Below are 13,802 nucleotides of genomic sequence, written 5' to 3'. Positions count from 1 at the left end.
AGTGTGGCTTATTTGGGAAAATGTGGAATTTATCAGCAGAAGATCTGTGTCTTAGTGATCACTTACATTATCTTGGCTTTGTTTTGTAATGCCAGGCTGACTAGAGGCAGCTTTGAGGGGGGCAGTATTTCAGAAAAAAATATATACTAATTAGAAATAGAAAATTATTGGTGAGTTATAGAAGGGCCTTTTGTAAAGGAGGGCCCCTGCAACTTAAGGTTCAGTAGCTTCACACGAATTCCTCCTTTCCAAAGTAATTATTGCTCTACCCACGTCTAGTTTTTCCTTCCATGAAATGAAGTATATACACTCTGCATATTCCAAACACAGTCTTTGCTAGCATCATTAGCATAGCCTGAAATGAGATCCCGTATTCTTATTCTCTACCACTCCAAAACCCCTTCGCAGCCATGTGCAAGTTAAATTATGCCAATGTCTTAAAATTTTACCGGATCCTTTAGTAAAAAGAAGAATTGCCCCTTCTCTTTTGTCACATAGTGTGAGGGCTTTTTTTTTAAAACATATTCCTTGTATGTCTGCTTTGTAATTTACTTGTATCTCTGTGTTCTGTCTTCCTAGAACATAAAATCCTTACGAATAGAGACATTAGTTTTGTTCTCACTCTGTGGAATTGACTAGATGTAGTACTTGTTTCTTGAATTGAATTCATAAACTAAATGCCATTAATGAGGTGAGTGCACACAGGAGATGAAATATCTGTCTGGTCTGACAAATGTCCATGTGGATGACACATTTATTTTTGAATCATAATTGAAGAGGAAGGCTAGTTGTTTAAAGGACACCGTCTGCTACTTCCTAGGTATGTTACCTTGCACAAGTCAGCGTTTCTACTCTCATTTGTCAATGAGGGTGACGCGTACTTATATCTTAGTTTGATTAGGTGATTAAGTGAATGTATGTGAACTGTTGGTACAGAAGCTCACAGATAGCTGCTTTTGTGGTGATGATGATGATTTCCTTCAGTGCTCTTCTCTTACCCCTCTAGTTTAAAAGGTTAGGGGAATATGTGTATAATTCATTTTTTCCTCACTATATATACCTTGAGGGCTGAACAAATGGAAGAGTTTAAAAAATGTGGATAGATGGTGTTGCAGATGTATAATTTGGGTCCTCTGCTCTCTTTGAGTATCTTCTTTTTTTCTCCTCGGTTGCCATTCCCAGTTTGCACAATGGCTTTGCAACTTCCCTCACTTTCCTTTAGACTTCTCCTCCACCCATTCTCTCCCTTCCTCCCTGGACACCAAAAGAAGCCCTTCTTCATAAATAAATGATACGTAATGACACATTTGTGAGTGACTATTTGCAAAAACTTGAACAGGTGTTTTTACATGCATTATAACATCTGATCTTGTCACTAAAACCAATGTCGTCGTCTGCTGCAAACAGAGTTTTCCCAGGACTACTGATAATGCTTCTTTACTGGCTTATTATCATCATCTTCAGCTTATAGATGAGAAAATTAAGCCTCAGGGAGGTTTAGTACTTAGTGGCGAATCAGAGCCCTGAAATTTAAATCCAGACTTCTTACTCTATTCTGTTCTGATTTCCAGAGAGCATCAAGTAAGAAGTCCTTTCTGCCCTTCTACATCCAAAATGATCTTTATGTCTTACCTTTGAAATCTGAAAAAGTGGCACCACCTCTTTCTGTCAGTATTTTGCATTGATTATTGATCTTTGCTCTCTAATCCCTCTTGCTTCCCACACGGTTTTCCAATCACTTATCATCTTATTTAAATAAGTCAGAGAAAAACAAATACATGATTTCACTCATATGTGGAATTTAAGAAACACAACAGATGAACATAGGAGAAGGGAAAGAAATAAAGAGAAAAACATAAATGGAGGCAAACCATAAGAGACTCTTAAATACAGAGAACAAACTGAGGGTTTCTGGGGGGTAGTGTGTGGGGGATGGTTAAATGGGTGGTGGGCATTAAGAAGGGCACTTGTTGGGATGGGCTCTGGGTGTCATATGTAAGTGATGAATCACTGGTTTCTACTCCTGAAACCATTATTATACGACACGTTAACTAACTTGGATTTAAATAATAATAATAATAATAATAATAATAATAATAATTAGTTACAATACAAGACAACTCTCTCAACCCTTGGCTCCTTTCACATAGCTTTAATATGTGTTCGAGTGTCATTCACCACATTACATTATGTGGAGAGATAAAATTCCTCAAAAATAATTTAAACTATTTTTAGATGAGGGTTTCCTGGTCTTTAATCGGGCTTCAGCCTTTGACAACCTAATTTCTGCTCTGACCACTGAATGTTCTAGCTGCAGTGCTCACTGACCAGCTAGTGTATGCTTGTTAGTACCTCTCTCATTTGACATGTCTCAAAATTGACATTGTTGATTTCTCCCTCATTCCTAAAACTCTCACATCACTTGATGGAAGTGGTACCCTTTCTCTTTCCTGATCGTTCCTCTTCTTCTCTTGTAATCTTCCTTCTCTCCTGTGGTTCTTCCCTTTTTCTCCACACCCCTTAAATTCCTATTTCCATGGTTCTCTCCTGGCCCTACTTCTATGTCCCTCTAAGTTGGAGTGCACTAAAATAAATACAGACAATACAGGGGTACACTGCTCTTTTGAAAAAAAAAAAAAAACTAACATGTGGCTATATGTGTGTGTGTGTGTGTGTGTATGTATATATATATAAAATGATTTATAAAATCTAAATTCGCTTCAAAATACTATTGAATTTATAATAGCATTCTCTTATTTTGGGTTTCCTTAGTTATGAGACTAACTGTAAGTAACCCTATTATCTGTGATTCTGATCACTGTAAAATTTTAAACTTTCTCTTCATATTGAAAACCTGGAGTTTTTCATTTAGGACATGAAGTTATATATTACCTCATTCCCACCTGCTTTACATTTATATTTCTGCCACTGTGCATTCATTCTCTGTCTATTATTTTATTTTCCCAACCTCTTCATGCCATTTGTTGCCTCATCTGAGTAACTTGTTTTCCTTCAGTTGGGAATGCTTTTGTTCTTAAAACATCTGTCTCCTTGCTTATCCAATATACTATTTAGAACATTTAGGTAAAAGTAGCAAAACTGAGTTAACTGAAGCAAAAACAAAAATGAGGGAAAGAAGTCTGTCATAGGTTTACAGGGATGTCTCATGGCAGTGAAGTAAAAGAATAAAATTTGTCTCAGGAAGGGACTAGATCCTGTGTTTTGGTTACTTGCAGGAGCTATTTATCATTATGTACTTATATGGATGCCTAACCCCAAATTTTGTGGTTTCTAGAGAATAGTACATGCTGCTTTGTCTTATATAAAGGAGTAATTCAACCAATGAAGCTATTTTGTGTATATATATATATATATATATATATATACACACACACACACACATTTATATTTATATAAACATATATATACATATATATAGTAAAAAAAGTATTTGCATGAATCTTTGCTCTTAATTATTTGATGCCAGAATTCTAATCATGTAAGTAATCCATAATTACTTTGTCTCTATAATGGTTAGAATCAATATGCTAAGAAATAATATTAAGGTATATATGTACATTTATAGCCTTATATCCTAAGTAACTCCTTTACCCCTTAACCCATTTTCTTAGGATAATTCTCACTACTCATGGCTGGGTTGTAGTTCTCTGTGGTAACTAACTTCTAATCAAACTGTTGTTACTTTCTAGTAATATGTACTAGAATTGACTCCAATTGGTATAATTAGGTGAGACTAATATGCATTATGCAAATTGTTTTCATGAAAATTTTATGGGCACTGTGGTATAAGTTAATCAGTTTCTTTTCTAACTTACTTGTGATAATCTGACAGCAACCAAAATTTAAATTTGAATAATTTGACCACTTCCTGATTTTTGCTCTTTCTGGCGGAGAGAAATGAATTAATTTATTGTTTGAGCCTCTGCACACTACAGAATTGGTCCCACTCCTGTGGCAGGCTCAAAAGTGTACAAGTCAAATACAGACATACGTGTGAATAGAACTCACTCAAAAATGTCTACTTAATATAGAAAATACAGGAATTTTTATACTTACTTAAATTTTACAAATGAGTCTTTTTAAGAAGCTTTTAAGTATTTATCAGACAGAAAGCAAGGCCAATTAAAGGATTTAACTTCACTTTCCTAAATCCATAATTTCCCTGAAATTTAACTGAAATGTGGCACAGCATGACTGAATAAAGATCACTATTAAGGGATATTGTCCACATGCAAATCTTTCATTATATCTTATCCCTGTTACAGCTTATATACATACATACATATACATACACATGCACGTACACACACACGTATATATATACATATATATGTATATTCATACATATATACACATACACACATACATATGAATATATATGTGTGTGTGTGTGCATAACATTTTGTCTTTGGTCAGATTTGAGTGTAAATTCCAAGATAAATGAATATCAGTTTTAAATATTAGATGGAAACTGTTATTTCCTACTGAAAATATATGAAATAGCTATTCATTATTGCTGATTCCAAAGGATAATTTCTTTTCCTAATAACCCAAATAGGAGAAAAATAAGTCATTTCATTTTTGATAATGTTTGGTAAGTAAAAAATAGTTTTTTTTTTATAGGAGGCTACATTGTAATAGTGGTTTAAGAGAGTTTCAGAATTTCATCTTCTTCGAAAGTGTTATTCTTTGCAATAACCTGCAAAGCATGCTGACTAATAATGCTTTCCTCCCAACAGAAAATCCAATCAGATTTGACAAGTCATGAGATCAGCTTAGAAGAAATGAAGAAACATTACCAGGGAAAGGAGACTGCCCAAAGGGTGCTGTCCCAAATCGATGTGGCCCAGGTACATATTATTGCATAAACTAAGGAAATGGTTTTAGTTGGGTATTAAAACATACTCTGTATTAGACAGTTTGATTATTAGCAAAATTAGGATTGAGGGCATTGTTTGAAAACTATAATATGGTATGTAAATAATACAGATTTGGGGGGGTTTCCATTTTAAAGATAAAATTAATAAATTACATTTTATTTAGTACCACATTAAGAACAACTACTGAATTCAAATATATGTATTGTTTCTGCTGGAAAGGTAGAAAAGAATTGCTTTAGTTTTTTTTTTTTTTTAACTTTTTTTTATCTTTAGGGATAAAGAAAAATCTATTAACAAAAGTATGGCTGCCTGTTGTTTGGAATGTGAAACTATAGGGATGCTTTCTTACATTGTCTTTCCAGAAAAAGTTGCAAGATGTTTCCTTGAAGTTTCGATTATTCCAGAAGCCAGCCAATTTTGAGCAGCGTCTACAGGAAAGTAAGATGATTCTAGATGAAGTGAAGATGCATTTGCCTGCGTTGGAAACGAAGAGCGTGGAACAGGAAGTAGTACAGTCACAGTTAAATCATTGTGTGGTAGGTATTTCTGGTGACTTTCCTTATTAAGAAGTATGTGAGGACCCTCCTTTATAACAGAAGATTGTTTTCAGATAATTATGATAATTATACAATGTTATGTTAAGATTAACAACAAACATTAGCACATGTGTATTGAGAGATGAGAACACTTACTGAAATAGTACCCTTTTAATACCTCCTCTGTAGGTGTCTTTTTGGAATCCAGAATTCTCTAAGGACTGTGTAGAATATAAGAGGAAACACCCTTTATTTAATTTTTTAAGTTTATTTATTTATTTTGAGAGAGAGAGAGAGAGACAGAGAGCAGGGGAGAGGCAGAGAGGGAAAGAGAGAGAGAATCCTAAGCAGGCTCCACATTGACAGTGCAGAGCCCGATTTGGGGCTTGAACCCACAAACCATGAGATCATGACCTAACCTGAAACCAGGAGTCGGTTGCTTAACCAGCTGAGCCAGCGAGGTGTCCCATTTAATTTTTGTAGTACTTTGAATATATATTTTAAATGTAAATTCTGAAAAGAATTTTAGATGTCTGGAAACAGCAACAACAGCAACGACTACAATAATGAAACCGTTCCAGAAATGAATACCAAGTAAGCTAAGTGATCTATACAAGTTGTCCCTGATTCTCAAGGCCACTGATTAATGAGATAATTTAAATTTTTTTTAACGTTTATTTATTTTTGAGACAGGGAGAGACAGAGCATGAACAGGGGAGGGTCAGAGAGAGGGAGACACAGAATCTGAAGCAGGCTCCGGGCTCTGAGCTGTCAGCACAGAGCCCGTTGTGGGGCTAGAACTCAGGGACTGCGAGATCATGACCTGAGCCAAAGTCGGCCGCTTAACCGACTGAGCCACCCAGGCACCCCAATGAGATAATTTAAAGACAACACAGCTGGTGAAGGCCAAGAGGGAAGATTCCAATCCAGGCACTCTTACTCCAAATCCTAGTATCTTTCCATTAAATATCAGTGCTGGATATATACTGAAGTCCCACCACACCTCAAAGACAGTCAAGAGGCATGGAAGGCACATGATTAGCCTGTAGCATAAATCTTCAGAGGATTTGGGGATTTTGAGCTGTGTCCCTTATTGCAATTATTGGAAATTCGCCATGTCTGATGACTTCTCTGAAAACTTAAGGCTGAATTACAAAGGCATCTCCTAGAGCAATACAACTATTATTATAACTCTATGTGTACTTTGGGCAATGGGGTAGAAGTTCACATAAAACAAAAGCACTGAATGTTATTAACATTGAAGATGAAAACAAGGTTATCTCGTTAGTACTCTGTGTTTTTAGTATTGTTTCTGCATTTACTCCCTAACATAAACTTAAAAGAAACATTTTAGATGCATTTCAGTCATATTATTTTGAGTGGGAAAGTATCTTTTAACAAAAATTTTATAATCTGTGTATTTCTTTGTGAAAAATTCTGAAATATTTTGTATGCAGTGACATTTCTTCATAATAAAGGCTGCATTTTAGTGGCATCATGATTATAAATGTTCCTGCCCCCCAAAATAACATTTGAATATAACAGTATGTAATTATTAGCTGGTGTTAGATGAGCAAACGTTAGGGATTTCTAGGATGATACCACCTATTAAATTTTGCATAAATTATTGAAAGCAGAATGACTCAACTATACTATCATCATGGTTAAATATATCCCCAAAGGGAGAGTTGTTGCCTTCCATGATTAGGTCTCTAATAGTACTTTGTAAAACTTGTCTGCTGGTAAGTATGAGGTGGAAACAATGTTCCCTGCACCCAGCTGTGACTGCCCTGAGGGTACCTGAAACAGCTTCAAGTACTTGTTCAATTTGTTTCTAGTTCTGGTTTAAAGTCAGGAGCAATTCAAGTAGTCCTTCCATAAGGATACCTTTTTTTTTTTTTTTCTTAACTTTTATATTTTAAAAAAGTACTTAAGATGCCTCATTGCAGGGGCGCTTGGGTGGCTCAGTCGGTTAAGCATCTGACTTCGGCTCAGGTCATGATCTCACACTCCGTGAGTTCGAGCCCCGTGTCAGGCTCTGTGCAGACAACCCAGAGGCCTGGAGCCTGCTTCAGATTCTGTGTCTCCCTCTCTCTCTGTTCCCTCCCCTGCTCATGCTCTCTTTCTGTCTCAAAAAATAAATAAAAACATTAAAAAAATATGCCTCATTGCCTATACTATAATCATTGCCTTTGCCTTCAAGAAATTTTTGTTGAGTTAACAAAAAAGTCTTCCCAGCATGAGCACAAAGAAATATAAGGGATGTTTCCCTCCCTTGGTGATAAATATTTTTTCTGCATACTGAATGATATGATTTTAACGGCCAGCAGTACTTTGAACTTTCAACATAAATTTAAATCACTGAGGGGTTTTTTTTATGTTTAAAGAGTAAATCATTTGCATATATCTCTGATTTCAAAATTCACAGAATTGATTCCCTCTGTACAGTTAATGGTTGAATGTTTCTACATACCGAGATTTTATCATTTCTAGGTTAGAAATAAAATGAAGTAAAAAAATCATCTGGAAAGCTCAGACAGAACCCAAAATTATTAGTAAATGAATATTAACACAAAACAACCATCAAAGAAGGGATTAAGATGGAAATAGATTATGTATTAGCTTTAATTAATATTTGCCTAACCTTTACAAAATGTATTGTTTTGGGCATTGATTTTAAACTGAAAAGAGAAAATAAACCAAGTTGTAATTCCCAAGAAAAAGCAGCTACCTACTAGTAACTTTGTTTCTTAGTAACAATAAAACATGTAGTTGTTCACACTTACCACTGAACATGTGAAAGCAACAATGTATCATGTAAACTATTATATATGCATGTCTTCACATATACACCTGTACCTATGTGTATGCTTTCATGCCTCCATACATACACATATCTTTCCAGGAAAATAGCTGTCAGGTGAAGTTGTGATGCTTGTTTCGTAAGTCTGAAAGCAGTATACTTTCCGGAAGTAATACATTTGTTCTTTATGGTTGTGATGTCCCTGTGAGTTTTTAAATTATATTTTTGTATCTGTTTGTATTCAATTGATCAGCCCCATTTAGAAAAGACATTTACATAATGTAATTGGCATATTTAAAATTGCCTGCCTGCCTTCCTTATATATGATTTAACTAATAGATGTTGAAATTGTGATCTGGAAATTTAGGTGTTTCATACCCACTGAAATGTGTGAGAACAACAGTGAATGTGTCTCTAGTGACTCAAATACTGTCTGGTGTATTGGGCTCTCAATAAATACCTGGTGAAAGAGTCAAGGAATTTCTCCAAACTCCCAGCTACTATTTTATAATTAAAACATTTAAAATAGAAATCATTTAACTTTTATAAATAATCTTGATCAACTTGGTTTGTAAAAGTAAATGTATACATGAGGTACACTTACTTTAGTAAGAATAACTACAGAATCTGCATGTCTGCATGTCTATATATAATTGCAAATAGAAATATTAAATCAACAGAAAATGCCGAGGCTACATATTGATCACAGCTGCAAAATGCTACTACATTAAAACTGTAAACATGGAATGAAAATGAAAGTGACCTCTACCTCTATTTCTTTTTTATTAATCATGACAGTATAAGTTGGACACTATTGCTTATTATTTTGTTTTATGTTTAACTTAGAACTTGTATAAAAGTCTGAGTGAAGTGAAGTCTGAAGTGGAAATGGTGATAAAAACTGGACGTCAGATTGTACAGAAGAAACAGACAGAAAACCCTAAAGAACTTGATGAAAGAGTCACGGCTTTGAAATTACATTATAATGAGCTGGGAGCAAAGGTGAGTGCGCCTTGGAACCAGAAACACTGGCTATTTACCACTTTCCTTGTAAATTGCAAAACAAAAGGTAGTGATGATGCACAATTAATGTCTTAGAAAGTTAATCATTTTCTCTCAATAGATAGGTACATACACACATTTATGCATACAGATATAGATATAGTCCCATGTGTAGTTCTTGTTAAGAAACAATAATTAATCCATAAGGATCTTGTTTCCAGTCTGCATTAAAAAATATGTACAGCTCAAAGAGATTTTTATTGGCCCATCGTATGGTTTTAAAAAGGTTTCTTTCCTCTAAACTCGCCTTCTTTTCATTGTATAAATTTGCTTGTGATGACTTAAAGGCTGGAGCCTTTTATAAACTAATGCACTTACGTGTATTTCGATACAATGGAGTTGACACATTCCACATAGACCGCATTAGGTGTAATAGAGCTGTCACATTCCATAGAAATTATTTCCCTGTGTGGCAAGTCTTGCATGATCCACCACATTTGGCTAATAAGGTAGCATGGATATCCAGTGAAGTCCTATTGCTCTCTGATTATTTGTGTATTTTTGTCCTGATAGTGTTCAGTGCCCAGTTCCATGTCCCCGTTAATTAAAGATGTTTATATTTCTCTATCCGCTTTCCCAAACAGTGGAATGACGAGGATCGTTACCCCACTTTCCTCAAATCAAACATTCTCTATCTATGCTCTATAGATTTAGAAGTTTTATGGCTGAAAATAATGATAGTAATCATAAAAAATAGTCATAATGGCATGACTTGTCACCTTCAAGGACCGACCTAGCCTTTTCCATGCTGACACCATAACACAATAATCATTTCTGTCTTTAAAAAAGTTGTGATATCTGAATATATTATATGGTATCTTAGATAATAAGAATATTTTATTAACATCATGTTTGTTTGCTTAAACTTATGCAAATGAAGTTCTCCATTTTTGGCATTTAGGGCTATTTATGAATAAGTACAAATTTAAGTACTTTAGGTGAGGACCTTTAAATTAGGAGCATTTGCGGACAGTTTCATTTTCCTGACACTTCGTGTGATAAAACAAATAGACTAAAATAAGGGCCAAAGCAGAAAAAAATAAAAATGCATACATTTTAATTTCCTTCTGAATAAAAGAGATTTACTGGGATCGATGGGGAGAACAGAGTACATTTTTACGTCCCACGTTCTCTCTCCACTTTATTAAATATAACAACATCAGTGAGACACCTGTTACTTCATTTTAGGCACAAATATAAATGTGTGTCCACATTTGTGAAGTATCCCTACAGACACAAATTTCTACTATTTCACCCTGTAAGTAGATGGAAGGTTATGTTTTAAAAGTACTAATTGCAAATTACTTTTGACCAAGAGAAGGTAAATTTTAGATTAAAATGGAACTCTGGAAATAACTGAAGAACTATCCACATTAGTTGGCAATCTTTGTTTTTAGATTTTAAAAACTTGCTAATTTATATGTCACATGTTTGAAAGGGAGCTCACTGTCATGCTATGGCAAAATGTTTTCCTTCTCAATTGATCAAAAAGTAGGGAACACTGATACATAATAAATAGGAAAACATGGTGATAAACTTGAAATAAAATACACTTCAAGTGCTTGTGTAAGTCCACCAAGGTACCTCTGGATTAAGGCTCCAAGCTCGGAGCTGTCAGCACAGAGCCCAACACAGGGCTGGAACTCACAAAATGAGCCGTTAGATCATGACCCAAGCCAAAGTCGGATGCTTAACTGACTAAGCCACTCAGGCGCCTCTATCCTTCTGGACAAGTTTATCATTGTGTTAAAGATAACCACAGAGGGGAAGGTAGTATCTGTAGTTAGCATCTCATCTAGGGTTTATAGATTTTTACAGATGCCAATTGTTCCGTATTTAGCATCAGTAGAATCATCTCTAATATTAATCATAAAGCTACAAGTTGTTAATTTCTGGAAAGCTGTTCTCTTTACTCAAGAGTCTCTAATTTGACCTATGTGACTTTGCACTAAAATAATCTATTAATAGGTTTTTTTATTAAAAAGTAGATCTTGTGAAAAGGTCATTTCTTTGTGCTTTCAAATATGAATGTTGTCTGGGCCTTTTAGTTCTTTCGTTCTTCCTTTCCTTTCCTTTCCTTTCCTTTCCTTTCCTTTCCTTTCCTTTTCGTTGCTTTTGCCTTGAAGAATTTCCCAAAATCTTTGCCTTTGCAAGAGTAAATTTTACATAAAATAGTCCCTGAATGTAAAACAATAAAAATGAAGTTTGAAGACTATTAGCGACCCAAGTTACTTATTATTAAGTGAATGAGTCTCATGAAGATGTAAAGTACTATTTAACCTCGAAAATATATATTTGAAAGTTTATGTTTATTTTAACCATTTGGCACTTAGTGATATCATTAAAGCAAAATGAAATACTAAGAAATCATACTTTAATAGCATGATAGAATACAGTAAAAAGGCAGGGCAAAAATTTATTTTTGAAATAAAATTTAGAAGCAGTAACGATAAAAAGAATATATATAAATATTGTTACAAAAATGTGGTAAGTCATGTATTCCTTCTCCAAGAAAAAAAGTCTTAAATTGTTGAATTACCTTCAACAACAGTGGTTCTATTTGATAAAATCAAACAAAACAAAGCCTATTTTAATAGATTATTATTTTTGTGTAAAAAAACCTTCTATTTTAATCATCTTCAGAATTTATATAGTTGTACTTGCCTGACTTCAATGTACGCTCCTTTTTTGTTAGCTCAGGCTGCCATAACAAAATACCATAGATCAGGTGGCTTGGACACTTATTTGTTCACAATCGTGGAGGCTGGGGAGTCCAAGATCAAGGTGCCAGCTTAGGAAGACACTCTTCCTGGTTTGCATAAGCCACATCCTTATTGTGACCTCTCAAGGCGGAGAAGTGAGGAGAGGGAGTAGAAGGATGGGAGAATAGGGAGTGGGAGGAAAGAGAGATCTTTCTTCCTCTTCTAGTAAGACCACAGTCATATCAGATTAGGGTCTTACCATTATGATCTCTTTTAACCTTTATTACTTCTTAAAGATCCTATATCCAAATGCAGTCACAGTGGGGTTTTGGGCTGCAGTGTCTTAATTCAGAGTGGAGAGGATGCAATTCAGTCCACAGCACTTTTCTTCCAGAATATATTTTTATCTGTTTATTATCATCAACTTAGCTTCATTGTTCAGTGAATAGAAATTTTGGACTTGCTTGTGTAGCTTCTCTGTGCTTTGATTTTTATGGAAATATACTTAAATAGCAATAGGCCAATCAACCTCAAATACTCATGCTCACGTCGTCAGTGCTCCTATCAGCCTCACTTACATTTATCCAGGGAACGACTGCTGAGGCATTCTACTGCAGGTGGCACTCTTTTAAATGTATCCCTTTTCCACACACGTACGCACAAAAGTGTAAAACTCAATTTTCCTTAAGATGGCAGTGTCTCCTGTTTTATTAAAACCTATTTAGCTGGATATAAACAAAATAGAATAAATAAAAATCAATAATGCATTAGCTCTGGGAAGATAGAATTTCTTTGAAATATCGAATCTAGGATTCCTTTTCTACCACTAGTGCATAGAAAAAAAAAAACAACTATGCACAGAAACACACTGTAAGGTATATTTTTTTTCTCCCACACAGAAATAAAATCCTCACAGTCCAAGGGGCAGATGCTTTTACTTCCCTGAAGGGGGAAATCTGTAAAAGAAAAAAAAATTGAATTTGCAGCCTCAGCAACTAAACATTTTTTTTTTTTTTTAATGTGCATACACCTCTGCTAAAGAAACTAAAACATTTTGTTGAGTGTTTGGAATCCATATCAAAGTTTCAGTGTGTTTATTTTGATTGTAGCATTTTGGATTCTTTAAAGGTATCGTCACTTTGGCATTTTTCATGCTTACGGCCGGATTATTATGTATTCATATGTGTTGGTTGTGCATATGTGTGTGTGTTTGTGTATAGATAGATGGATTGATCAACAGATCAAGAAGAGATTCTGGGCTTTTTGGTCAACCCACCAACCCTAAACACTTACAGATTGTAGGCATATCTGGAGAGGTTGTGGAATGGTACGCATTTGTTCATTCTCCGTGTGAGAATGTGGAAGAATTTGATTTTGGGGGGCGGGGTTTAGTCCTAAACATTGAAAACTGGGACACAAAATCAGGTTATGATTTTCTTTGTTAATAGGGATAAAAATTTTGTTTCGGAATTAAATCGTTTACCCCCCTTGGATGGCAAAAAATATTTAAGGGGGAAGTGACTTACTCTTTGTGTTGTTTTTCTGGAAAAGTAAGGCACTTTATAGATACGATGACAATACAATTGACCATTTTAAGCATTATAGAAATAATTTTACTGCCTGAGAGAAGCCATATTGTTTCTTTCTCCATTTTGATTCCTTACTAGCAAACCTCATTTGTCTACAGAGGATTGTAAACTTTGCCATCCATTTGGTAGGTGATTGAAGATTTTTTAAAAGCAGTGTGTTATATCTTTAGTTTGACTTACATCATTCAATATATTTAAAAAATTTGACC

At 34.8% G+C, this 13,802-nt stretch overlaps 1 protein-coding gene across 1 annotated transcript in view; it reads left to right on the top strand.

Annotated features, from left to right (window-relative positions):
• The window catches only part of DMD (dystrophin), a 1,998,908-nt gene that overhangs the window by 778,471 nt on the left and 1,206,635 nt on the right, over positions 1-13,802 (top strand). The window contains exons 31-33 of the mRNA XM_049644567.1: positions 4,761-4,871; positions 5,264-5,437; positions 9,087-9,242. Coding sequence (XP_049500524.1) covers positions 4,761-4,871; positions 5,264-5,437; positions 9,087-9,242 — 441 coding nt within the window. The remainder of the gene's footprint in view (positions 1-4,760; positions 4,872-5,263; positions 5,438-9,086; positions 9,243-13,802) is intronic.

The sequence above is a fragment of the Panthera uncia genome, chromosome X (genome assembly GCF_023721935.1).
Source record: "Panthera uncia isolate 11264 chromosome X, Puncia_PCG_1.0, whole genome shotgun sequence".
Classification (NCBI taxonomy): domain Eukaryota; kingdom Metazoa; phylum Chordata; class Mammalia; order Carnivora; family Felidae; genus Panthera; species Panthera uncia.
Note: the sequence above shows the minus strand (reverse complement) of the source record. Positions and strands in the feature narration are given on the sequence as shown.